This window comes from Lissotriton helveticus, chromosome 6 (assembly GCF_964261635.1).
Source record: "Lissotriton helveticus chromosome 6, aLisHel1.1, whole genome shotgun sequence".
NCBI classification, from domain to species: Eukaryota; Metazoa; Chordata; class Amphibia; order Caudata; family Salamandridae; genus Lissotriton; species Lissotriton helveticus.
The window spans coordinates 1858779633-1858805111 of NC_136067.1; the positions used below are offsets into that span (position 1 = coordinate 1858779633).

The 25479-nt window shown below is 42.3% G+C and overlaps 1 protein-coding gene across 3 annotated transcripts in view; it reads right to left on the bottom strand.

Annotated features, from left to right (window-relative positions):
- ESRRG (estrogen related receptor gamma) overlaps window positions 1–25479 on the bottom strand; it is a 702537-nt gene that overhangs the window by 144535 nt on the left and 532523 nt on the right. For all 3 annotated transcript variants that reach the window (XM_078649784.1, XM_078649785.1, XM_078649786.1), the window contains one exon: window positions 16097–16512. In XM_078649784.1, coding sequence (XP_078505910.1) covers window positions 16097–16512 — 416 coding nt within the window. The remainder of the gene's footprint in view (window positions 1–16096; window positions 16513–25479) is intronic.

The following is a 25479-nucleotide window of genomic DNA, read 5'->3' on the forward strand; positions in this document are numbered from 1 at the left end:
AACAGAGAGGTCTGTTGAAAATAGACACATTCCTACATTGGACAAACATTACAAGACAAGCAAGCCTCGGTGCTGCAGCAGTCCTTCATCTATGTTTAATGAAAGGAATGGGCCACGAGGCTCTGGGGCAAGTCTGGAGTGACACTCAATAATATGTCATGGCGACAAAAATAATAAATGAATTTAAGAAGGTACTAGGCAGCAATTAAAGATACGTTCTTCTTCTTGTAATGTAGACAGCAAACTAAAGACTAAGTAAAGTTTTGTGCTGTCAAGAGTAGACAGGAACACAGCAACTTTCTCTTAAAAGTTTGTCTTTTTCCTGCATATGCCTGCATGCCTCCCCCTCAAACTTTTTCCTCTTTCAGACACCTGCTTTCTGACCTTTCAAAGTTTAGTATTCATAGTTTAGTATTCATGTTTTCATGCATGCCTTAGTCACCTCTTAGCCTAAGACAATTTTTTCTCTGTCTGTAATTTGTGCTTTTTGTATAAATTCAAGACAATAGGTTGTCTCCTGGATTTTGTGTTAATCTTAGTCCCCAGGCTGTGAGTGGTTATAGGTGGTATAGAACACTCCTGCTTTGATGTTGAAAGTGGTTCTTTAGATTTTAGGTGTTTTAAAATTGCATGCATACAATTCAGATAGCTAAAGACAGTTTCAGAGCACACACATTTAAAACAGAACATGGTAGATTCCCCAGAAATCCATGAACGAAAAATATTTGTATATGGGCAGATCAATCAGCTTAGGCCGACAACCTTTTAAATTCAGTGGGGCCCACAAACCACACATCAAAAGCCACTTAAGCGCATAAGCAGAAGAGAACACTTGTAAAATGTATGTTCATATCCAGTAATTGCAGCCTCCATAATGTGCCTTGAGTCTTCTGCTGATTATCAGGCAACACAATCGATGATTTTATATGGGGAGGGTATTTTCAAAACTCTGCAAGGGCAGGTCAATGGAAAAGGCAAATATCGGAGATGGGGCGGGGGGGGGAATCCCAAAGAACAGAACATTACCTTAAAACAAATAGACTAGAAATAAAGAAGGTTCAACACCTTTAAACACCTCCTAGCATCTACTAGTTTTCTGTCTTAAAAACATCACACAGCCTGTATTTACAGTGCAGTGACACAACACTGTAGGGAAAAGCAAAAATGTATAAGGGATAAAGTACCCCTTGCTTAATATTATAAGGATATTGCACGTCAAAGAAGAGTTCCACAACCATAAAGAGGAACAAGGCCGAAGTGGAGTTCCTTTATAAGGTTGTTGAATTCCGATGTGGCTTGCAAAATACGTATCTTGTACACCAGGGGGTATTTTCTCCCATATAATACATCGTCACACCATCACTTTTCCCACAGACCACTTAACACCTTGTTGTGTAGCTCTTTCATATTAAAGAATGAGCATGTTTTCAAACATGTAGAATAAATATAATACCTTAGTGCAACATTAAACACATTCAAAACTTTTTAGATATTTGTTGCAAACAAATATGAGGAACAGTTCTATACAAATCATAAAAAAAAATCTGCAATAGCTCAGAACATGTAGAAACATTCCTGCTTTTCTCTTTCTAAAGAGTGCAATAAATAATTATAATTTCTCGGCTTGTCGTTGTAAGCTACTAAAATAGAGCAGAAGACAGAAAAGCAACTTTTCTTTTGTTGCTTTAAACAGCTGCTTTAATTATGCTCAATGACCTGACCTGCCTTTCACCTCTCTACTGGCTCTGGCAGCAGGCATTGTGATGTCAGAATTTGACTGTCCTAACCTTATAATAGTCAAGTTCGGATGATCTGTGACTTGGTGCGTCACAAGCAGCCGATTATAAGACTGTAAAGAAATTTGTGACTGCCATTTATACAGGGATTACAGAATTCCATGTATTATATCTTGATGATACCCTCCTACTTGTGTGCTTTTGTACAATCATCAGTTGAGGTGAACTATGTCACTGGCCTCTCTTCACTCAATTTTAACAAGCCTGGATCCTCAGCCTCTTGGCAGTCTCGGCTACTAATGCCCTCATTTACTAAACTAAAGACATGTTCAATCTACTACTTTCAGTTTTGTTGGCCCTCTTCCTGCTCAGCTCTCCATCACTTGCAACAAGGCTCTCTGCCTCATTTTTTTTGTATCTTCCTAATTCACCATCTCAACCTAATTTTGAATTTTCTCATAGTATGATGCCACCCTTCTGGTTTCTTGCCTATCAGCAAACAATCACCGTCCCTTATGGAGTTTGGAACTGTTGGATATGTAGGTTTACTTTTCCAAAGTTCTTTCCTGCGGTTTGATAACTTTAGATATATGGTTGCTAAGGGCTTTCTCAAGGACCACTGCCCACCCATGCTTAAATTGTAGAATATCCTCCAGTGAACTGCAATAAATGCCAACGGAGGGTAAGCAGCTGCATTTTCCATTCAATTGTTTTTGTTCAAAGGTTTTTGATTATTTTGTCGTCATTTATCTGGCCCTGTTTTATTTTTTCTCTTGTATGTGAAGAGAGTTTTAAGGCAGGGGCAAAGTGGGCTCTGGCCCAGTGCCCCACCCTTTCAGGGATCCCCCGATAGTGTCAGTTCTGTTCTGCAGAGATTCTAGCCCTGATGACCTTGAATAATTCTTAAATAGATTATTTTAGAAACCGCTATTCTCTTAATTTATTTTTAAAGTAGGTGATGTGTGAGAGTAGTACAGGCATTTTGCAGAGAAATGTGTTCATGTTTCGTTCAACATCCATAAAAAAAAGCTTCTTTTAGATCAAAGCAGGACCTCGCATGTGAGAAATGCGAGGGTGTCACAGAAGTTATATGCAGTAATATTAGTGAGCTGCTGCTGTGTTACAATATTGAAAACACACATCACTAGCCCTAGAATTTGGACCAGTGTGCCTGTGCACTGTCAGTGAACTGGCCAAAGAGGGGATGAAAAAGCTGAAACTGGATCATAAATTCAAAACTGTTTCAAACAGGGGCCCCCAAAATATGTTTGGCCCAGGGCCCCCAAAATCCTTAAGATGTCCCTGCATATGTTGTTTAAAACTACTTATAGTTTGTATATTTATTTTTTTATGTTTCCTTTCTACATTTTTTCATCTGATTTCTTTCCATCCATCTCCCACACAGCAGGCAAAGTGCAGATGCACCTTAGAATCTCGTCCTATTGAGTGACAGCGTTGAAACATTTTTACTTAATATATTCCTATAATGTAAAAATTGCTTTTTCAATGGTGCACTGATTTCTGAAAAGTACATATAAACACAACTCTAGTTCAGGGTGTTGTGCTCCAAGGTTTGCAGTAACATATCTACTCCTATAGAGCAAGACCCAAATAAATGCCTTTTTTGTAGGTTTTTTTTATAGCAGAAACCTGGCCCAAGTCATTGCTTTAAAATAGACCAGACTATGGTATATATTTTTCTTTAGGCGTAGAGAGATTAAACGATTTGCCCGGAAACCACAGGATATTGAACTCTGAATAGGATCTGAACCTGGCTCCCCATATTCTAAGATCAGCAGCTCTAGCCACTAGGTCAAAAATATTGAATCCTGGGGATGTCTCATCACAAGGCCAGGAGCAGTGGACCATGCAGCCCCTCTGGTATCTGTTTCAAGGATTGAAAATGTACCTAGATCGCTGCACAACAAGAAGAAAGTCCAGCTCATGAATTTGAGGCATGCATCTTGCTGGTGACAACAGTACTGAGAATGGCTTTGCCGTGTGCCGTACGGATTATCTAACTTATGGAAGGTTTTATTGCGCTACAATAGATTTCCTTAAGCGGCACCACGGGAAGGCGGCATGCGCGTATTTCACCAAGGACAATGCAGGCAAGAGAGTAAGCCCTCACTCTTTCTGCTCTACGCTCATTTTGGGGTTGTATTCATCCTCAGTGACATTTTGGGGAAGATGAACTGTTGCTTCGAGCACTTAACACCTCCATAAATAACGCTAAGCAGGTCCCTGAAGTGCGAGCATGACAAAAAGTGGAGAAAAAGCCTTTCAGAGCAGGGATCCGCAGGTATGGAATAAGGCAAGAGAGGAGGGGTGAGGAAAGCTTTAATCAATTCTTGTGATCAGTAAGGCCTGACTTGAATATGGCTCCCGAATTATATAAGGAATAATGCCTTTGTGCTCGTGCACCAGAATTCCAGTATTGGTGACTTCCTTTTCCCAGGGGTCAGCTATCGCTTACGTCCTAAGTAGTTTGCACTGGGAAACAGCTCTTCTCGATATCCTATAAACTGTATTGAAATTGCAATTATATAGTGGCTACTACCTCTTGTAGGGTTGGTGGATTTGCATTATTTGATTAGTGTATATTGTTTGATAGCCAGGCACTTTGTACGTCAGTGACATATTAGTCCAAAAAAAAAAGAAAATAAGCAACTGAGCGCTACATTTCTTTGGGTGTAGTTCTCTTCAACAAAAAAACAAGGTGAATAAAAACGTTAAAAAATATTTTTTAACTGAATTTTTCTAGACAGATTTACAGCATATTTCTGGATACACAATCATTGACTTGCATACAGCCAACAGCCACAGTAAATAATCTATACCCTATGCCAAAGTAAAAGATTAGGAATGTTCTGTATTTACGCATTACAGGGCATTCCTGTTCTTTCTCCCTGTGCTGGCACCATTTTGGCTACCTAGTGCCAAAGCAGGCACCCTTGCACCATATTGCAATGGTGCCTGTGTTGTCAGTAGGATTGTTTTTGTGCAGGAAGGATGCCTTCCTGCACTAAAATAATCCAAAGAGGCATACTCCTCTTTCTATGTCTGCAGCAGAATGCAGCACACATAGCTTGAGGAAAAGCGAGGAGAAATAAAGATACTTCTCCGCGTTACGCCTCTCCTCTGGAGGCATAAGGATTTGGAGCTTGCCAGGTTTACATGATCTGTAAATTTGGGGCAGCGTCAAAATCTATGGGTGTTGTGTGGGAAAATCCACCGCATCGCCTCCTGAGAGCAGAGTAAGGCAACGTAGCGATTTGCGCTGCCTTACCGTACTTCATATCTATGAGGCCATCAAAAGCCACACATAGTGGTTTTGTGTGGCCTCAAATTGATATGGTTTAGTAATCTGTGCCGAAGGAGGGTCACAAAAAGTGACGCATTGGCAGCACAAGGGGCTTGTAAATAAGCCCCTATGTTTCTTAACCACATCGACGCTGATGACGAGCTCAGCTCGTCATGAGGTACACCTCTCGTACGCTCATGACGAGCTGAGCTCGTCATGAACCGCTGGATTCTGCAATCTTCAGCGCACAGGGGGAAAATGCGCTGCACCGATGCGGTTAAGTGCAACACGTTGTGTTACCCAACAGTTCTCCTTCTGAAGTTCTTGGGAATTAAATTATGGCACAAAAATATTTTACGAAGTAGTTTGTAGTATCTCCATGACACCTGCATTTGCAACATGTGCATTGACGCTCCCTAATACTTCTTCTGAAGTGAAAGCATGGTCCTTGCTTCCCGACTATGGAATTAACCGAATCCAATCATGGGATCTCAAACAGGCAAACACCGGTTTATTAAAGATCTGAAAAGTGGGGCTCACCCTTTTTAAAGAATCTTGTGCTAAGCAAACCTAGTTGTGAATTAACTTAAACCACATACGGGGTCAGAGTGGCCCTAGAGTATATCAGGCCTCCTCCCAACCCCAGCATCTGCCACCCCACAGACAGTTGATATACTGCAATTCCCTTTGGGACCTTTGTGATCCTGCATAAGTTCCATAACATAAACATGTTCAGAGAGAAAGTGAATTCACTCAAATGCACCAGGCACACCCTCTGCAGATGAGGTCATGCTAATGAATATGTGGGTCACTGAAGCAGTGTCTATGCATGCAGAATTACAGAAAGGATACCAAATAATAGCACCCGAATGGTATTTGCACAGACTGCCCTTTTTTGTAATAAAGTGGCCTAACGGCTAGAGTGGTCGACCTCGAAGCTGAAGAACCAGGTTCGAGTCTCTGGTGGGACGCTCAACATCCTGTGATTCTGGGCAAATCCCTTAATCTCCCCGTGCATAAAAAAAATGAATGTGTCCTTGTGTAACGCAACTGGTGCTCATGTAAATCGCTCTGATACCTTCGGGTCGAGTTTGCGCTATATAAAAATAAAAAATCGAAATGTCTCCTGATTGTTAGATTTAACAGCAATTCTCAAAGCAGAAAGGACTGGCAATGCATTTGCAGACGTCCCTGACCACCACACAGTGTTCCCAACCTTGACATTACAAAATGTCACCCATATTTAACAGACAGTCCCTCCAGGAGGAGCACTATATGTTCCTAAAGAGCCTACAATTGGCCTTCCTTCATTATTTCTCCATAAGTCTTTTGTGATGGAAAGTATTCGCGAGCACCATTGGCCGTAATCGGATAGAGACAAGTGTTGCTGAGTGCAGATGGTTTTCGGGGCAGTTAAAATTAACCCAATTACCAAGTTTTCCCAGTACTGTCAGTCGGCGGAACACAGATTGCGGGGCAGCGGGAGCCAAGTCAACATGGCCGCTCAGCGTCCCAACACCCGCCTGACAAGAATGATAGAGCAATTTATAATTCCTGCTGGCTGGGTTTCAGGGAAAAAACTGGGCCCTGATTACTTATTTCAAAGTCTTTTGTACAATTAGTTGGTAGGCAATATAATTTCCTCACTTATTCCTTAATAGAATCTTGCAGCGAGCGGACTGAATAGAATAACAGAGAATATGCAAAACTCCTGCCTGGAGTGCCGGCGGATAATTTGTATGTTCCTTTCAGAAGCTTAATGGATTTTTACAGCTGGCAGTTAAAGGGCTGAATAATGTACATTAGTATGACGTTTCAAAATAAAAATATATGCCAGCTCCTTTCTCCCCACACACATCGTCAAACAGAAGTAATATATCTGTCGGAGGCCGCGAAGACGCGCCTATTCCTCTGCGCTGTTTTTTCGAGTCCTTTATGCTTTTCTATTAATTCCCTGTCATGTAGTGTAATATACTTTAGTCAAGGAGTGTTTATTTTAACCTCCACGCTGAGCATTTTGTGTGGATATTTAATGAATGCCAATGCTTTATGCGTGTGGCACAATTATTTATCAATAAGTGTCTAGGGTACCTGACCCTACAGGAAGGAACATTCCTTCTCTTTTTAACAACAGTGGTGTCTGCTGGGGCTCCCTACATACATGGTGGTGTGAGACCATGCATCCTTGGCAGTAGTGTGAGTACTGCGCCTGTGTTCCTTGCCAACCTTCCTACCATAGAATTTCTATGTGTTTCGTCATTTATTTTTGTGCATGGGAGTCTTCAGCAGTTCTGAAGTTCGAGCACAAAGTTGGATTCCATTCTGGAAGAGAGGGGTCCATCTTCCTCATGCTGATACATTGCCTTGTCGCTGACCTGGGCATGGACATAAATTAGGTGTAGGAAGGGGTAGCACTGGCTACCCCTGGATTGCTTGTCGGTATCACTGCCCTCGCTAGCCCTGGTCTCATGGGTCTAGAAGGCAGGGTTGTATCAAAATGTAACCAGGGCTCAAAGGGTGATATCTGTTTTCTATACTTTCGAATCTAAACAACTCCTTTAGCCTCTCAACAGCCAACAAGAGACTTTTGAGGGGCTAATTGTGGAACAATGGGGCGAATGGGGGCTCGAAGGGTGTATGATGTCACTTCTACTAACCCAGGTAATTTAGTGAATGTACATTCATTGATCGATGAGCTGATGCTCCTGGTTAAGGTTTAGGTTCAATACATCTATCTGCTTCTATGCCATTGAATACCTGGCCTTGCTGCTGAGAAATCAAAATCTTCAAATATTGCCAACTTGGTTCATGGCCAAGGGTCAAGCATTACGCATGGGTAAATAAAGTAGGACTTAAAGCATCCAATAGCACATCAATGAGATAATCTCTTACAGGCTATTTTACATATTAATAAAATGATAATAAAGAAACATGAATTTCAGAAAAGTTGCTTACAGACTACTCGTATAGAGACAGTTCAAGACATACAGTTGGATTTATGAACTATTCATTGCAGATTGTTCTGAAATATCACTACCTTGAGGGCATATCACGTATGCCCAGAACCCCAGACAAAAGATTAATGAGGCCCATACCTAGATAGCTGGCCCTCAACTTTCCTAAGGAATTGCATAAGATATTTTATGAGGCAGAGTAACTAACCTCACCTGCATTATTTTGATGAAAAGATTTTGTTTGAAAATTGGGAACTTGAGTTGATTATTTGTCAGACAGCAGAATCAATATCAGATTGAACAAAATATATCAATCAGGGTGTATAAAGCAAATAAAACTAGAAACAGTTGTTATTGAACTACAAAAATTAAATAAAGATTAATTGAAAAAAAACTTAGATCCTGCCCAATGGACTCCTGGTTGTAGTGCAGTACTTTTGGGTGCTAGGGCCTACCATCTGATGGTTCATGTGTAGAAGTCCTCTCCTGTGAATAATCACAGGCATTCTTAGACACTATAATTCCAGACATATACATTCTTGCTAAAATCGAAAATGGGCTGTGAAATCTTGAGAAAATGAATAAGTGGAGGTCATTAATTGAGAAACAAGGTCTTCCTGGTCCAAGTACTAATGGCATAAATGATAAGAGCACCAGCAAAATATGGTTAGTAGCCATTACATTTACACAGTGGCCAACTTAACCAACCTTTATTTGCCATGCTTCATTCGGGCACACTCCTACGCCAACAAAGTAATAACGGCACTGGATTCAGGAATCCAGACACATCTGGGACATTGGGTAGGGACAGCTTACCCTGGTTGCCTTAAGAAGGAAGCCCACACCCCTAAATGCTTCACATGTTAGGCCTCAGCAAATGGCATGTGGCGCCCAACCCTCACACTCAATATTTGTGTCTTTCCATCAATTACCTATATCCATTTATATGCCATAGACACAGAACATCTCTCGAGCATGCCATAAAATAACTAGAAGGACACATTGTAATTGGATTTACATAGCGCTTCATACCCCTGACAATGCTTTGAAGTGCTTTATGGGGAATAGCACGCTACTTCGGAAACCTAGGTAAATTCACATAATTAGCCGAAATTAACATATTTTTATATGTACAATCTTGGTTTTGGAAGTGGTTAAGATTCATACCTGAATTCCAGAACCACTGTACATCAAGTCACTGTGTGAACACAGGATCATTTATGGAAAGAAGTGAACACGCAATTAGTTATTTACATTAAGACCTTCCTCGATGCAAACGAGGGCAGGGCAATTGTAGAAAAAGGAGGAGGAATGAGGGGCAGTGACAGCGTGAAATGTCAAGAACTCTTTATGCCTACATGTCAGCAGTGATGAAACAACATGGTTGGAAAGAAACACAAGTCATTCGTGTGCCCCAAACAGATTCACAACACTTCGTTCCGTTGTTTTTGGAGAATTCAGGGAGCGCTTTTAGAAAGATTTGTTGTAACTGATGTATTCGAAAGCATTTCGGCCAGTAATATTGAGCAGCAACTATATATGTTTTTAAGACATCTTTCCAGATACAGTGTTTGTTAATCACTAGCAAAAATGTGGGTTAAGTTAGTGGTAAAGGGAGTATTTTAAGGGAGACCTGTCCTTTTTAGGATACAAGGGGAGAGGAGTTGGCCTGACGGCTAGGGCGACCTCGAATCTGGGGAACCAGGTTCGAGTCTCAGCAATGACGCTGAATATCCTGTGATTCTGGGCAAATCACTTAATCTGCCTGTGCCTAACAAAAAATGAATGTGTGCTCATGTAACACAACTAGTGCTATGTAAAGTGCTCTGATACCCGATACCGGGTCAAGTTCGCACTATATAAAACTCTGTATAAATAAATAAACCAAGCCCTTAGAGATTCAAAAGCACAGGCAACTCTGGTAGTTTGTACCAGTTCTTCTGGCATTGCCAGATTGGCCAGTCCCAGCCTGTGGATTCTAATTTTGAGTCCCTAAAAAAGGACATAGTTAGGGGAGATGGCCCAGGATAGGAAGCTTTTGAGGGAGCAGTGAACCTTTAGATTGTTTTTGCCCTCTCTGACTCAAAACAGATAGCTAAAGTACACCCTTCAAACTTGCTGTCCTTCAGGACAAAAGTACATTTTCAGAAATTAATGATATTCCTAATTCTTCCCAGATGTCAATTGCAACATACTTGCCGAACAGAGATGGACCACATGCAAATAGAATGGCTAACGAAATACGTGCTGCTATTGTTGATGTAGGGACGTCCTGTGCTAAAACAATCGGACCCTAACACACACAAAAAATGACAAAAATAATCATAATTTTTCAACACACATACGTATATATATGTATATATATACATATATATATATATTTATATATATATATATGTATACATATATATATGTATATATATATATATATATATATATATATATATATATATATATCGACGGAAACTCCTTACAAAGCACAGGAGACAGACCACAGGACCAGGACAGATGCTGAAAATCTTCTTTTTATTTTTTGCTCATCACCGTGAGAGAGTGCATATGAATGTGAAATTTACTGTGATACTAGAAACACTGGGGATATTTGTAACTATGCTTTGAAACAATTGTCCTTCCTCATGAAAAGCGCATTGATACCTCCGGGTCTAGCCAGCGCTATAAAATAAAATAAAAACCTATATATATATATACACACACACACAGATAATAGGATACAAACACACACACACATACAGCGATAATAGGTCGGGTTTCCTACCTAAAATATAGTTTATTGAGACAAGAAAAGCAGCTCCCTTGTCTCAATAAAATATATTTTGTATAATAATCCTGTAACATCTGATCAACAAGCGCCTGGTGAAATCATGAAAACACAGAAAATAGGCAACCTTTCTGCCTTTCTAGGGGATACTCTGGTGTAAAAAGCTTAGGTTTTTGTCTGACGTTAATCAAAACCCTGCTCATTTGTCTCCTAAATGAAACACGCCTGAACACTTAATTGAAAAAGGCTCTTACATATTTCTACACACAGGGGCACTTCTGAGAAGATGAGAATTAAGTCACTCTTTTGAATACCTATGTGGCTTTGTGTAGGGTCCACAATGAAGCTATTCTAATGCTTACACCCTTCCAGCCTGGTCATTAATTTTCTTTGCAGTTGATGGTGGGCATAAATCTTGGATTCGCTCCAATGTTGAATCAAGATCAATAATTTTTAACATCCCACTTGGTCCGCCGCGCCGCGTCATGAGTGGCGGTAGAGGTCTGTGCCTGTGCATGGACTATCCTGGTCTCAAAGACTTAGACAATAGACCTACAGGAAGGAGGTCTTGCTTCATGGAGTATCCTTGGTCTCAGATGACAACCTCCATCTGAACTAGGTTTGTTGCCTGTTCATGGTTTCTTTAACTGCTAATTAATGCAGACTTGTTCACTGCTGCTTTGCTCAATTGCAGAGCCCTATGATTTGTGTTAACGAGAGAGAAACAAATACTATTAAAGGACTATTACATTTTGAGAACCCTCCTTTTGCTGAAAAAAGCATTAAAAATATAGTTACTGATGGTATATATTTTATGCTGAGAATGCACAGTTGGTGTGCCTGTGGCATTTTTTGCCCATGCAAAGTGTGGAAATTGTCCTATTCCTTCTCACTTTCCATGTTTTTAAGTGGTTTCCATTTCCTTGCCAGAGCTGGTTGGGGGTCTGCAGGCAGACTGGCCCGAGAGAATTGTAAGGCATCTTGGCGGACTTCGGTGGGCTTTGCGTGGGACCATATCTTTCTGGAGGATGTATTTTTTTAAGCCCAGGGCTAGCATGGACCGCTGTCAAGGGCTGCTTGTCCTCTCGGTGCCACGAGTGCCATAATGAAATGTTTTTATACTACTAATTGCTACACAAATTGTCCCACATTTTGATGAAATTTTACAAACTTGTGAGCTATGAGCCTTCCCACTTCATACACCTCTAGTTTTAAGTGAGAAAAAAACACATTTCATCAAAAATTACATAAATATGTGAGATAAAGTCAAACCTTTCATTGATTACATCACTAAGCAGGAGGGGACAAGGAGCAGAACTGTGGGGTGGGGAGAGATGGATATTTGATTTATTGGATGAATGGGGTCAAAATGACAAAAGGTACCAGGGCTAAAAGACTAAGAGCCATTGAGGTCCCCTAAGCACCTTGGGGACCGCACACCTACACACCTGCTCAAGCGCCTGGATACCCTCTCAGGTGATTAGTGCACTATATAAATCAACGTAACATAACATGTCTGGACTATAGCTATACTTCACCTGAACAAACAATCCAACACATTCGCTTCCACTGCAAAAAACGGAGACACTTTGGGACAGAGTTATCATAGTATAGCATTGCCCTTGCGTCACACATGGTGTCGCAAGAGCAACACAATACTAAAGTCAGATTTACCAAGCACATGGCCATCTTGCATGACCTTGAATTGCTCGATTGAGTAATGCAAGGCAGCGCAAGTCACTTCCTTGGGATACTCTGCCGGGGGCTCAGTGGGTGGAGCTTCGGTGTTCTCATGCAGTTTTTAAAGGTAGGGCTGCTACTTTAATTAGATCTCTTTCCACCACGGAAACTCTTTTGAGTCACACCAGTACGCGGTGTCTTATGGATTGAGACAGGCAGGTGAGGGTTCTCTCTCAGGCACTGATGCATTCAGGTGTCACGTGGTGCAAGATTTGCTGGAAGGCTGCCATCTTGGCAGGGCTGCAGCGGCAGAAAGCAGGCTCCCGCATTGCCCTTGCTTTTCAGCTGCTATCGCACCTCCCAATTGAGCATACTCTATGGACCAGGAAGGTCTTGAAGCCAAATAGCTTCTTCCATAATGTGTTTTATCTTGCTGCAGGAAAACCCGGTGTCCGCGTCAACGGTGGAGCCAGCCAGCGAAGAGGTAATCTAACTTCCAACCCCAAGTCGCGTGGAACAAAGACGAAAAAATGTTTAATCTTTCGCTTTATGAACCTGCTTATCTTAATTTACGTAGCTAGCGCCAGTTTGTGTTGATTAACATGCTGATTACAAAAACACATATTTGCCCGTTTGTGGATTACAAATCTGGCGATCTGGCTGGGCCTGCCAATAGGTAACAACTACAATAGAAAGTGTTCAGTCCACCTTCTCCAGAGATAAACCTGTAAGTGGTTTTTAGAGGTCACGGGCAAATGAAGGCCAACCTGTACATTCTGCTCCCATTCTGTCTCACTAATGCTAAACGTTGCACCTAAAGTTCAAGAAATAATTTTAAAAAGTGTTGAGTTCATCCAGAAACTACCTGGAGAATAATGGATGTGAAAGAAAGGATTGAGTGAAAATTGCTAACTTTTGTTATCTAGTGTACTTCCGTAAATTATGACTAGCACTATTACTACCAATAGTTTACATAGTTTTCTACAAGTGAGTTTCACATAAAAATCCCTGCTTTTGTTAATCTGTTACATTGTTTTGAGGAAAAAAAGCCAGGCAGTTTTAAATTCCTGAAAAGCGTGTTTCAATGTTAGCCCTTGTAAAAACTAGTCCGTACGAGGCAATATTTCAAGTTTATGGTGAAAATCTGTTCCAAGGTAAAATCTGGAAAATACAGGGACAACCGTAGGCCAATAAAAAGGTAAACCGAGACTTTAGCAGTTTAATAAAAGCTTTGCACACTACTTGTGAAAATCTGATTGATAGAGCTGAGTGGTTAAGTTGCAGAGTCTTTACAAATTTCAAATATTTGTTGTAGACATAGAATGGATAACTTAGAATTTCATCCTTCCCAGGTCAAGAAAACGAATGTTGTTTTCACGTGTGGAAATCATGACTGGATTTGGCAGTCGTGACATAACACTTTGGAGAAATGCGCTACATAAGAACTCGATTAATACTTGGAGGCTATCCAGTCTATATGAGAACTGAGAGGAATGTTTATTTAATGCATGTGCAATTGATTGCTATGTAACTACTTATTTATAGTGCTAGTTTACTATATTACATAAAGTTTGAAATGTCCAAAAAGCAGCATGCTTTTATATTATGCTATAAATATTAATCAAATACATTAAAAAAAAAGCACTATGCTATTGTTTACTTATGGCCAAAATTGATTAAATATATTCTGCGGCCCCTAGTGGCTAATGGAAATGGCTCAGCCTCCCCCCAAAAGTGTGTTTCAATAGAGCTAGGATTCAGCCATGAAACATATTGCCCACTCTTCACTTTGGGAGTGAGAACTTGTTGGGAAGGGATGTATTAGGAACATTTGATAAGATGTTTCCTGCCCAGGTCCATAATCAATATAGGAATGGGTGTAATTGACCGAAAAGACTAATATGAGTGATGTGAACTCCAGTTTCGTGAAAATAATGCACCCTGAAAAACACTGTGTTCACGAAGCCTGCAGAGCATGGGCATTCACAACATTTTCGCAAGGGCCATAAAGAGTGGTCTGTGATATGACCGAGGGCCGCATCCATGCTAAAAGGGTGGCGATCCAGGGGAGGGGGGCACTTTTGGTGCAAGATGGCTTTGAAAATGAAGGTGTTTCTAAAGTTAAGTGGTGCAGGACAACCTAGTTAGTTCCTTTATTTAACTTCAGTTAACCTTTAAATAAAGGCGTGCCTGTATATTTAACATCTTTTTAATGATAGTGCCGAGTCGAGTGAACAGCAGCCCAGTATGATCAAGGGGCTGCATGTAAAGGTCAGGGGGCAACATGCGGTCCCCGGGCCATACTTTGAGTATTACTGCAGCGGCTTTTGGGGGCTTGTCTAAGTTCTTCATTTTGTTGAAAATCTCCTAGTTGGTGCTGTGATGAGTACCCGGTGTATTACAATTCCGAGTCTGGAACACATTGGCTGTACTGTTGTGAGGCAATTTGCAAAGTAACTGCATGAAGCTTATATTACTGGACAAAATATAAAAATGCGGTATTACTTGTTCATCATGAATTCGGCTCACATTGTCCTGAAGCTGTCAGAGTGTGTGTGTTGATATTGAGAATCCAGGTGTTCTGATTGTACCCTATTCTACACTTGATCTAAAGACAGCTCCCCAAATCAGACACCTCCTCAAATCCAGGTAGTTTTTTTTACAAGTTCAAAGCTCCTCCCTATCGAACTTACTGAATAAATTCCACATTAATTTCATGTTACCTATACTTTCTCAGTGCCTAGAAGCTGCTCACACTCAAGAGCCATGTTTAACCAGAAACCACCCTGGAGAAAAATATATAGTCACGTGTACTGTCATTTTAAAACTTCAGCTGCCCTAAATTCCAAATCCTGACCAATTTTCTATGTATTTGGAAACTGTATATCTCACCAAAAGTAACAAGATGACGTATCCTGATATCTGTGGAAACGAACTCTTAGCACTGGATTTAGTGATGGGTCATACTTGTCACCAAAAATACAGTTTTAATCACACATTTCTAATAAACAATTAACCTAATATCCACAAAAATAGCACAAAAATCTTTCTTAATTACATTACTTTTGTTTTACTTTTACCTCTTAATTTCCACATTCTGAACACTAATCTCCTTGAAATGTAAAGAACAACATCTAATACCTCACAAACTGGAAAGTAAAAATTCAAGCCACCTACAACTATTGGAATTTGCGTTGTTTTGATGTAAATCTCCCGGATTCCGTGTTTTTTGAACACTAGCTTCACTGAAAAGTGTATGCACCTGATTTCTTAAAAAATGTAGGACATAACCAATGTATCCCACAAGTTAAGCCAAGTAACCCAACATTTTTATCTTTTGATATAGATGTTCTCCGACTAATATTTCAAAAACAGAGGATTAGTATTGGGATACTCAATGTATTACCATTTTAGTAATTCGAGCAGTAAAAGTGCTTATTCGAACTCTGAAGAAAAGCTGTTCTGAACCATGAAAAATAACAAATCAATCAACACAACTTGATAGAGCACATCACGAAGCTGAAAGAGGTAAATGAAAGTTTTGCCTACCTGCGATGATCAAAAGAGCAATGGTTTTAAATGATAACAACATTCCATGAAAAAGGCAGACATTTTGAGTATCCAAAAGCAATCATGCACAAACCTTGTATTGTCCTTTTGAAGAAAGCCTTGCAGGCCTCGCATGATGCTACACCGTAATGGTACCCGGACGCAATGTCGCCGCACACTAAGCACAGCCTTTTGGGCATAGAGTTCAGCATGTACTCGCACTTGGTCTGTGAGTCTTCTGCAATGGTGCTGGAGCAGTCGTCGTAGCGCTTGATAACGGGCCCGTTGACACCAAGGCCTGCCGCTGAGGGGTAGAGCGGCGGCGAGTCGAGCCCATTCTGATGTCCATTCATGGTCGAGCTGTAGCTCCCGCTAGCGTCAGACGAGCCACCAGGGCTGTGGTGGTTGATGCTGTCCGTCAAGGAGGCAGGGCTTGAAGGTTCCGTCTTGATGTATGACGAACAGCTCGAATCAATGTGTCGATCTTTACTTGACATTCTGCAGAGAAGCCTGCATCGGGAGGGAGAAAGCGAGAAGAATTCTTTTATTAGAGAGACTCTTCTCCAGAGCTGCTGTGTAAAAGCCTGTGACTGGACATCATTCATGCATTAGTCAATACCTCTTGTTCTACATGAAGGTAATCAGCATAAGGGCATGACAGAGTTTTATCAAAGCTTCAGACAGGCAGTAAACAAAGCCTTTAAAGAGACCCAAATCATTGTTTTCTCCTAGCAGGCTACGTGTCATGTTAAACCCACACCATTGAATTGGAAAGGTGTCAACATCAGAGCCAGTAAATACCCAGACATACCGCAGCTCCAGTGAAAAAAGCACACCGCACGTATTTCAATATATGTCGCTACATTTAGGAAAATGAAGAGAGAAAAAGAGTGGCGAGGAAGAGGGCAAATAAGGGAATCAAATGGGAAGACAAACAGGAAGAAAAAGAGACATATCTTCATTTATTCATCCCCTCAACATGAGTGTAGAATCATGTTTCATCTTCTAGCACCAGGGCACCCAAGGGTGGGAGTACACTTCATCCACATTGAATTTGTACATTCCACAGTGGTGCATCTGAAACCAGCAAATACTATTCTCTAAACTTGTCACATCTTATTGGACACCCATGTCTGTCCTCCTGGTACAGTTTTCACCATTAAAAATCATAATGCCCGTGGCTTTCTGGTGGATTTATTCGTTGCTTAGCTTAGGGCCTTATTACGACTTTGCTAGTGCACACTGCCGTAGTCGTGGTGGCGGTCCGACCACCGCCACACTGAGGGACCGCACGCAGTATTATAAGTGCGGCAGTCAGACTGCCACTGAACTGCTGCTACCTTCATGGATCAAGGATCCTGCGACGGTCTGGCAGCGGTTCAAGGCCAGAGTTCGCTGGCAGTGTTGCAGGGGCACTGCCTGCCATATTTTGAGTTGCCTCACTGCCACCCTTTATATGGCAGTTGCATCGCCATGAAAAGGGTGGCGGGGAGGCAACAAACTGGGCCCTATAGGGCCCCCTTGTGCCTCTGTGTATGGGGATGCATGCAGGGAGGCACATGCCGCACTCTCCAGGAACGCCAAAACTCGTAATAATGCCCTTGGCCATCAGTGGGAAGTGAACCAGATTCATTGGCATGAGTGATGTTATTTATCTCCGGTGCAAGGGTTTTGGGAACTCCAGTCCAGATGACAAGTTTTCTCTTTTTTTCCCTTCCCCTCCCAAGTAACAGTGCCCCATTAAAGCCTTTAGTTGCAATCTAGTACTCCCTTGTGGTGCAGCCTAGGGTGGGTGCCTAGTTTTCCCTTGGCGTATCACCTAGGGGTTAGTATATGATATAACACCATGTAGTGTATACAGAAACTGGCACATATTGGGAAAGAGGTCTCTAAACATGTCTAAGACTATTTATCATATGCCTCAGTCACAACAAGATACCATACAATTAAAACTATGAAATGATGGGCTTGCCACTTAAAGCCTGGCTGCATCACACCTAGGGTCTGTGATGGCTGCATCATGCCCGGGGTCTGTGATGGCTGCATTAAACCTGGGGTCTGTGATGGCTGCATTAAGCCTGGGGTATGTGCTGGCTGCATTAAGCCTGGGGTCTGTGATGGCTGCATTAAGCCTGGGGTCTGTGCTGGCTGCATTAAGCCTGGGGTCTGTGATGGCTGCATTAAAGCTGGGGTCTGTGATCGCTGCATTAAGCCTGGGGTCTGTGATGGCTGCATTAAAGCTGGGGTCTGTGATCGCTGCATTAAGCCTGGGGTCTGTGACAGATGCATCAACCCTGGGGTCTGTGATGGCTGCGTTAAGGCTGAGGTCTGTGGCAGTGGCCTTAAGCCTCGGGTCTGTGATGATTGCTTTGAGCCTGGGGTCTGTGTTGGTTGCATTAAGCAAATGCATGCACTTTCAAGCGTGTTCACACAAAGGCCAATTCTGGTGCAGTTCCAGGTTCTCGCTTTATATAACTATTGATCATCTGAAACAGCGGAATAGGATGTGGGCTCTGGCAGATTAGTCATCTGTCAGAAAATCTCTACTACTCTTTAATGTGCCCTTAATTGACTATTTTAAGGCTAATTATGCGATACACAACAGCTTCTGGTTCTGTTCCCAATAGGAACGGTGTTTGACCCAGAGTGGCACGTAGGAAGAGCACAAAGTCTTTGAATCACTTTTCACAACCCATCAGGCAGGTTTATTAGGAGAATTTTCAGAGGCAGCAACTTTCACCTTAATAGAAAGGCATCGATTATGTTTGCTAAAAGTAAAGGGGTCGAGCCTTACTTCTTCGTTTGAAGTGTGACACTCATCGCTTGGCGGGTTGAGTAGAGGTTTCAGCCCACCCGTGTGACCTCATGTGAGCCCCACTTCATCGGTGATACTGCACAGGCTTTGTAGCAAGAATACTTATCAGCAACAACCAAATGATGGGTAAGAGAGCCTGCTGCCTTTGTGCTTGAAATACTCACATAGAACTTCTGTTTTTTCAGAATATTTTGAGAGTGGTGAACAAATAATAATGTGCATTCCAGTACTAAATGGGGAAAGTGCTCAGATAATGCGGTATCCCTCATAACCCCTTACTGGTATTCTTCATTCAAGCTAAGAAACCTGGGGTCCCTGCTCACTGCCTGCACATCTACCTCCCTCCTCTGACTCTCTCTCTGAAAGTGTCTCACTCTGCCCCTGATTGCTTCCTGCCCCTACCTCTTGCTATTGACCAGTTGGGGATAAATGGGGACTCTCATCCCCACTGATGTGTACATTCCACCAAAAAACCTTCTGTACTATCGAATCCTCAGAGTGCATTAGTCAGATGATCAAGGGATCACGTAGAGTGGCCACTATCATCCATATGAAATAATACAAGAGCATCTATACAACATATCATATGCTCCAACGTTACACTCTTGATGGTGTCCATCGAATACAGAATGTACTTTACGACTTATGCAACCTTGTTACTTTTGGTGTCCAACAGCCACATTGTTCAACAAATTACAGACTACACATAGTCGTGTCTTTCAAATAATGATGAGCCTTGTTGATGGATTTAGACCAGACATGCAAAGGACCGTCAAAGAACCCCTCTTCTTATAGTAACCGAATAAAGAGGAAGTGTGCATCCAGGCACCCACCATGTTGCCAGTGTGCACCCACATGTGTCGTCCTTTCCCAAAGGGGAGCATCAACTCTCGCCTGTCATCCCGGATCATCGCCTGATCTCCCAACTTTATCTGCTGCCTAATCGCCACCACTGTAGTTTTTAGCTGTCGCTCTTTTCTCTCGGCTATCTCTCAGGTTGCGTGCTCCTCTCAAGTCCCTCTGTGGAAGAAGGCAGGTTACACCTGGCTTACGGCCCGGCTCATACCATATAACATAGAGAACTTACCCTAGCACTCCACTTATTGCCTTATAATTATGGGACGGCTCTCGCGCCCAAAACGATCATGGGCTAGAATCAGAAGCCATTAGGGCACTAAACTACTGGCTTGCTATCTTCCATGTGCAATTTAATGAAGTTTTGATTTTAAAAAATCAATTAACTCTTTGCCTTGCTAAGAGGTTGTCTAGGTGGCTATGACTGTGTTATCTCGATTCAGTGGTGGCAGGAGTTGTAGAGCGCTCTGCTCCTGCTGGATATCTCTAAGTCACGGCAAGCGCACCGCAAGCGCACCAAGAGTGGAGCTGCAAGTTCAGACTTGAGAAGGATGAGCATGTGTCGCTCGCTTCTTGGAGTCTCTGCAGTTAAGTTCATCCAGCTACAGGAATGATTTATTAGCCAAAGGGATGGTGTCTCAAGCCAGTCCCAGAACAATCTGCCTATGTCATTACTAAGTCAACATCTAATTAGTGCGCCACAAAGCTGTTGTCTTATCCAGATCACAAGTGGATTTTTCTTCTTCCAGCTGTCGGTACCAAAATTATTATCTTGCAAATTTCAGCTCACCTCTCACAGCAGTGATGACTGTAAGAGATGGAACGCCAATTCTACAAGTGGGGCTGATTATGGGAATACACAAGGTGCAAATGTAATCCATTTGCCCACTAAAAAAAAAAAATTGGAATAAAATATAGAGACAATGTAAACAAATTAGGGAAATTCCTTGATTTTAGTTACAACAAAAAAGCAGGTTATCCTTCATCCCTATGTTAAATGTGGAGTTCTGTGGAGTTTTACAGTCGTTATTTTTAGAGTGGAAAAAGTATGTCAAGCACAAATTCATTATAATAATAATAATAATCCACATTTGTAAAGCGTGAACATTCACCTGTAAGGGTCTCCAGGCTTGGGGGGCTGTGGGGAAGATTAAGCAAGCTATTGCCCAGAGTCACATGGTTCTGGGCTAATCTGCCGCCGGGAATTGAACCATGATCCCCAGATTCCAGCGTCAGACACCCTGGCTGCGGCACCACACCTCTCCCAATGCATTTATTGCACCTAAGTAACTATAACATGGTATACGATAATGCAGGTCTTGGCGGATCCTACAATAATATCCACATTTGCAAAGCGCACAATCACCCGTTAGGGTCTCTAGGCGCTGGGGGCCGTCGGGAAGATTAAGCAAGCTATTGCCCAGAGTCACATGGTGCTGGGCTAATCTGCCTCCGGTGCCAGGGATCGAACCGTGATCCCCAGATTCCGGAGTCAGTCGCCCTGGCCGCGACGCCACACCTCTTCCATCTCTTATTACAATCAAATATGCTTGTAATAAGACCACATTCTAGCATCCAGCCAATTCAGACTCAAATTTGCAGAGTCAGTGGGGACTTTGGTTGCATGAAGAGTGGGAACAGGTTCAACGCGGTGCTGCTGTTATTACTAATATTGTGCACATTTTAAGAAGCCACCTTGGCACTGATAACGGCTTAGGTTAGGAATAAGTTGAGGCTATATCACTTGCACTTTATGTCCATAGATGTAGCATGGGCTTACAGTATAACCACAGAGCAGCAAGGACAGGGAAGGTAGGGATGAAAAAAGGCTGCAATGCAGCTACATTGCCAATGGGTTTGACTCAAAGACATGCACCCTGTGCTCTCCTAGTATAACGCAAACGAGGCTGGTGGAGGTAGTTCATTCTTTGGAAACTGCATGCAGGCACCAGAAAATTATTTAACATAGCATTTTATGTCAAGTTGTGTTACTGAAGTTAAGAAACCTTTAAAAGACATGATTGCTATTGCTCCATGTGCCCATCAGGCCCTAATCGGATAGACTGGGGCAGTGCCCTGAGCGGAAAGACAATTTGGTGTTTTTTGTGGGAGTGGGGGGTCGTTGCAGTGTGATGACAGCAGGTGTGAGGAAGATGGGAGGAGGGCAGGGGGTTGGTGGGGTGCTAACAATTATGCTGAGGTACATTAAGGGCTAATCACAAGGTCTTTAACGGGATGATTGAGACCAAGTGGGATGGAAGAGCTGCTGTTTGCATGACATTCGGTCCGGCAGCTCACTGCTGCATCCCTCGGAATGTGAGCCCCCGGGCCTGGGTCCCATCATCCATGCCGAAGGCCAGCCATGGTGTCTATTTAGCCGTTTTACTATTCTATTGTATAGTCTCCCTTGGTTGCTGTTCTAGGTTGTAGTCCACTCCTCATCGGAAAACAGGGGCCTCAAGGCTAGAACAGGACATTTGTTGGTGAAACACTCCCAGTTGATGGACATATCTTGGTGCATTACTATCAGCTGATGGACATCCCTTGGTGCAGAGAAACAGCATTTACAATGCATGTGGAATCAAGCGTTCTTTTACCACGCATGCGTTACCACACTTTCCTATACCACATGTATGCGTGGTAAAGGCAGTCAGCGCTCTAGAGTCTGAGAGGATGGGCGGGGAGAATGGAAGGAACAGGAAGGATCGGGATGCGGCTTGGTAAGAAGGGCTGGGGGCCGGGTTTTAGGGCACAAGGTGGGGAGCTGATGTGTTTTTAGGGCGGGGGCCGGGTTTTAGGGCTCTGAGCAGGGACGGTAGGATCAGATTTTAGGGCTGGTTTTAAGGCTCAAGGTGGGGGCCGGGTCGGGTTAGTTTTTAGGGCTGTTGGCCAGGTTTTAGGGTTCAGGACGGTGGACGGGTAGTTTTTAGGGCTGGGTTGGGTCGCTTGCAGGGCTGGGGCTCGGTTTTAGGGCTCAGGGCAGGGGGCTAGGGTGTAATCTTTACCACGCATATGCCTTTACCAGTCATGCCTTTACAACAAAATTCTTTGTAAAGGTGTTTGTGGTAAAGGCATGCATGGTAAAGTCGCGGTCATAGTACAGAAAGCATTGTTAAGGCATGCAATATAATCACAACCATGGTTCCGTCATACAACCCTTGGTGCAATATTCCCAGTTGATGGGCATATTTTGTTAGCTGCTATATTTTGCCTAGGCAAATGGCCAGAAGAAGGCAGCAAATGTCAACAAATGTCTTAAAAAAGTCTTGTTGCTAGGGATAAGTGAGCGCCAAAACAGCAAATGATCATTTTGCATAGGCTGCCAAAAATCTTTGCGATGGAGCTGAACATGCAATGTGCAGGTTCAGTCCCAGTGACAAGGTATTTAACAATGAACTGTAGGGGGCTTTTTGTGACATAACGTAAATATGTAGTCGCGTTCTGTCTCTATGTTGGGAACATTTTATTTTTCACTTTTTGGAACAGCAATTCTGTACAATTGTTTGCACTTGACTGATGACATCGCATATTGTGTGTTGATTACATCACAAAAATAAGCATTCTCCGTGTCTAGCACGGGTCACAAGATTTTATTTTCACATTAGCTGGCATTAATCTGCCTTTTTACTGAGGACCTTCAAGAGTCTATAATTTCAATGTCTGCATTTGGATGGGTCCAATCCATGTCACATGCAGCGAGAGGACAAGAAGAAGACATTGTACATTGCGTTTCAATGTAACAAGCCGAAGGTCTCTCCGCGTCCTAGTGTGTAGACAGATCGGTGCACCGCCACTCGAATGTACTTAGGAGCGGAGTTGGTAGACTGTAAAATAGGAGCTCAGTCAAGGGTGGGAGACGGGCTCGCCAATCCTGATTAATTCTGAGCTACACGGAAGATTTTCCTAGACACAAATCCATTATAGTTTAAAAGTAGAGGGGGGGGGGGTGCTTCATCCGTTCTCTTTGCTTCTCTGTCTGAAATTCTACAGCTCTATTATTTGGACCTGAAATATTCACAACTGTCTATAAATTCAATTGTCAGATGGTGGATTTTATTCTAGACATCACTTCAATCTAATATTAGAGGTACTAAAATTCACATTAAAGCTAGAAGGGATGAGGCGAATAAGACTTCACCCTGAAAGAACACCTCACTGACGAAGAGGAGCTGCTCGTCAGGTGATGGCTTTATCCTCCTCATGCCTTCCTCCTCATGCCATAAATGCAGGTCACATTGGATTCATAAGGGTCGGAGTGTAATTAACTTCCAGGGATAGATGTAACATGCACAATATGCTAAAGCATATACTGTTTGTAGGGTCATCTTGTAACAAGGCCATGCTTGCCAATGGAGTCTCTCCGTGCACCCTTAAGGGCTTCCATTTCTCGTTGGCATAACCGCATTTAGAGTAATTCTTAAGCGCCTAGTTCAAGAAGAAGCTGCGTTTTCTGAAATTTGTAATCGTGCAGGACTGCTACAGCAAGGAAGTCACAAAATTCTATGGTTTTTGGATCTCACACACCGCAATCTAAATCCCAAATATTTCACCTTTTCATTCTTTAAACCCTGCCACATTACAAAATTGCTGCCACCGCATGATGCCTTCCACCTCCCCTCCAAGATTACATTTGATCCAACTAAACTGTTGCCACACTTTATATACGCATATTCCACAAACGTACGCTATTAAACCAAGCCATATATTATGTGACCCTCTATGGCACTAACTTAATGATTCCTATATTATCACCCTGCTTTACATTGTTTTTAAGTATTGTCTTGAAGTTGTTTATGGCACTTCTGCTAGATTGGCTAAACTCAAATAAATACCGCTGCACATACATTCCTGGTGCAAGCTTCTGTTCCCTAACTCTATATGCGTGCAGTACCTCTTGAATAGATTCACGATAAGGCATTTTTCCTTTTTCAAATTGTATTGCTGTATTTTTCCATTAAATCTCTTCCCTTCCTGAAATACAAAGTGAAAGCAGGGAATGTTGATATACGTTCCCACACTTTCTGAACTAAATACACATACATAATTTGAGTGTCAATCAAGAAATGCAGATTGTAATTGTAATTTTCAGTGTGTAAAACGCATTGAAAATGTTCATGAATACAATAAAATGTACGAAACTATGGGCATTCATCTAAGTTGCATTCCGATTTGTCACCACCACTCACACTGTCCTGGTAAAATTCACATTTACCAAACGTTGTGTGAATTAGGAAGTCATGCGTCCATACATTGAAGAATTTCTGCACTAACATGATAGCTCTGCATGCGTAACAAGGGCATTCTGGACTTGGTAAATGGCCGCTGGGTCATGCATGCATTTGTGCCTCTGTATGTCGTTTACATAGCAAACATCTTACATATTTGTGTATAGGGTCCTATGTAAATATCTGGCAATGCTATGACTGGGGGTGAGTGTCTGAAAAGTTCCAGCACTCCATCCATCATCTTATTCTGTTAGCTTTGTTCACCCTAAGTTGCAGGGTATGCCCAGACGTGGGTTCCTTGCTCACTTTGCCGCTGGTATCAAGCTAGCCTGGCTGATGATGGGTGTTACCCTGAAACCAGTCCCAGGATGCTTGTTTCTGGTCCAGGGAAGTCCTAACTTGGCAGTTTGGGCTTGACTATCCCCATGAGGAACAGGGTCAAGACTGATTTGCATATGATTGGGTCTGAACAGGGGTGGCGAAGTGAGCAAATGGAACATGAAGGATTCAACCCAGATCTTATAGTGACTTTGGGTGAGTGTCTGGAAAGTTTCAGCGCTCCGTTCATTATCTTATTGTGTT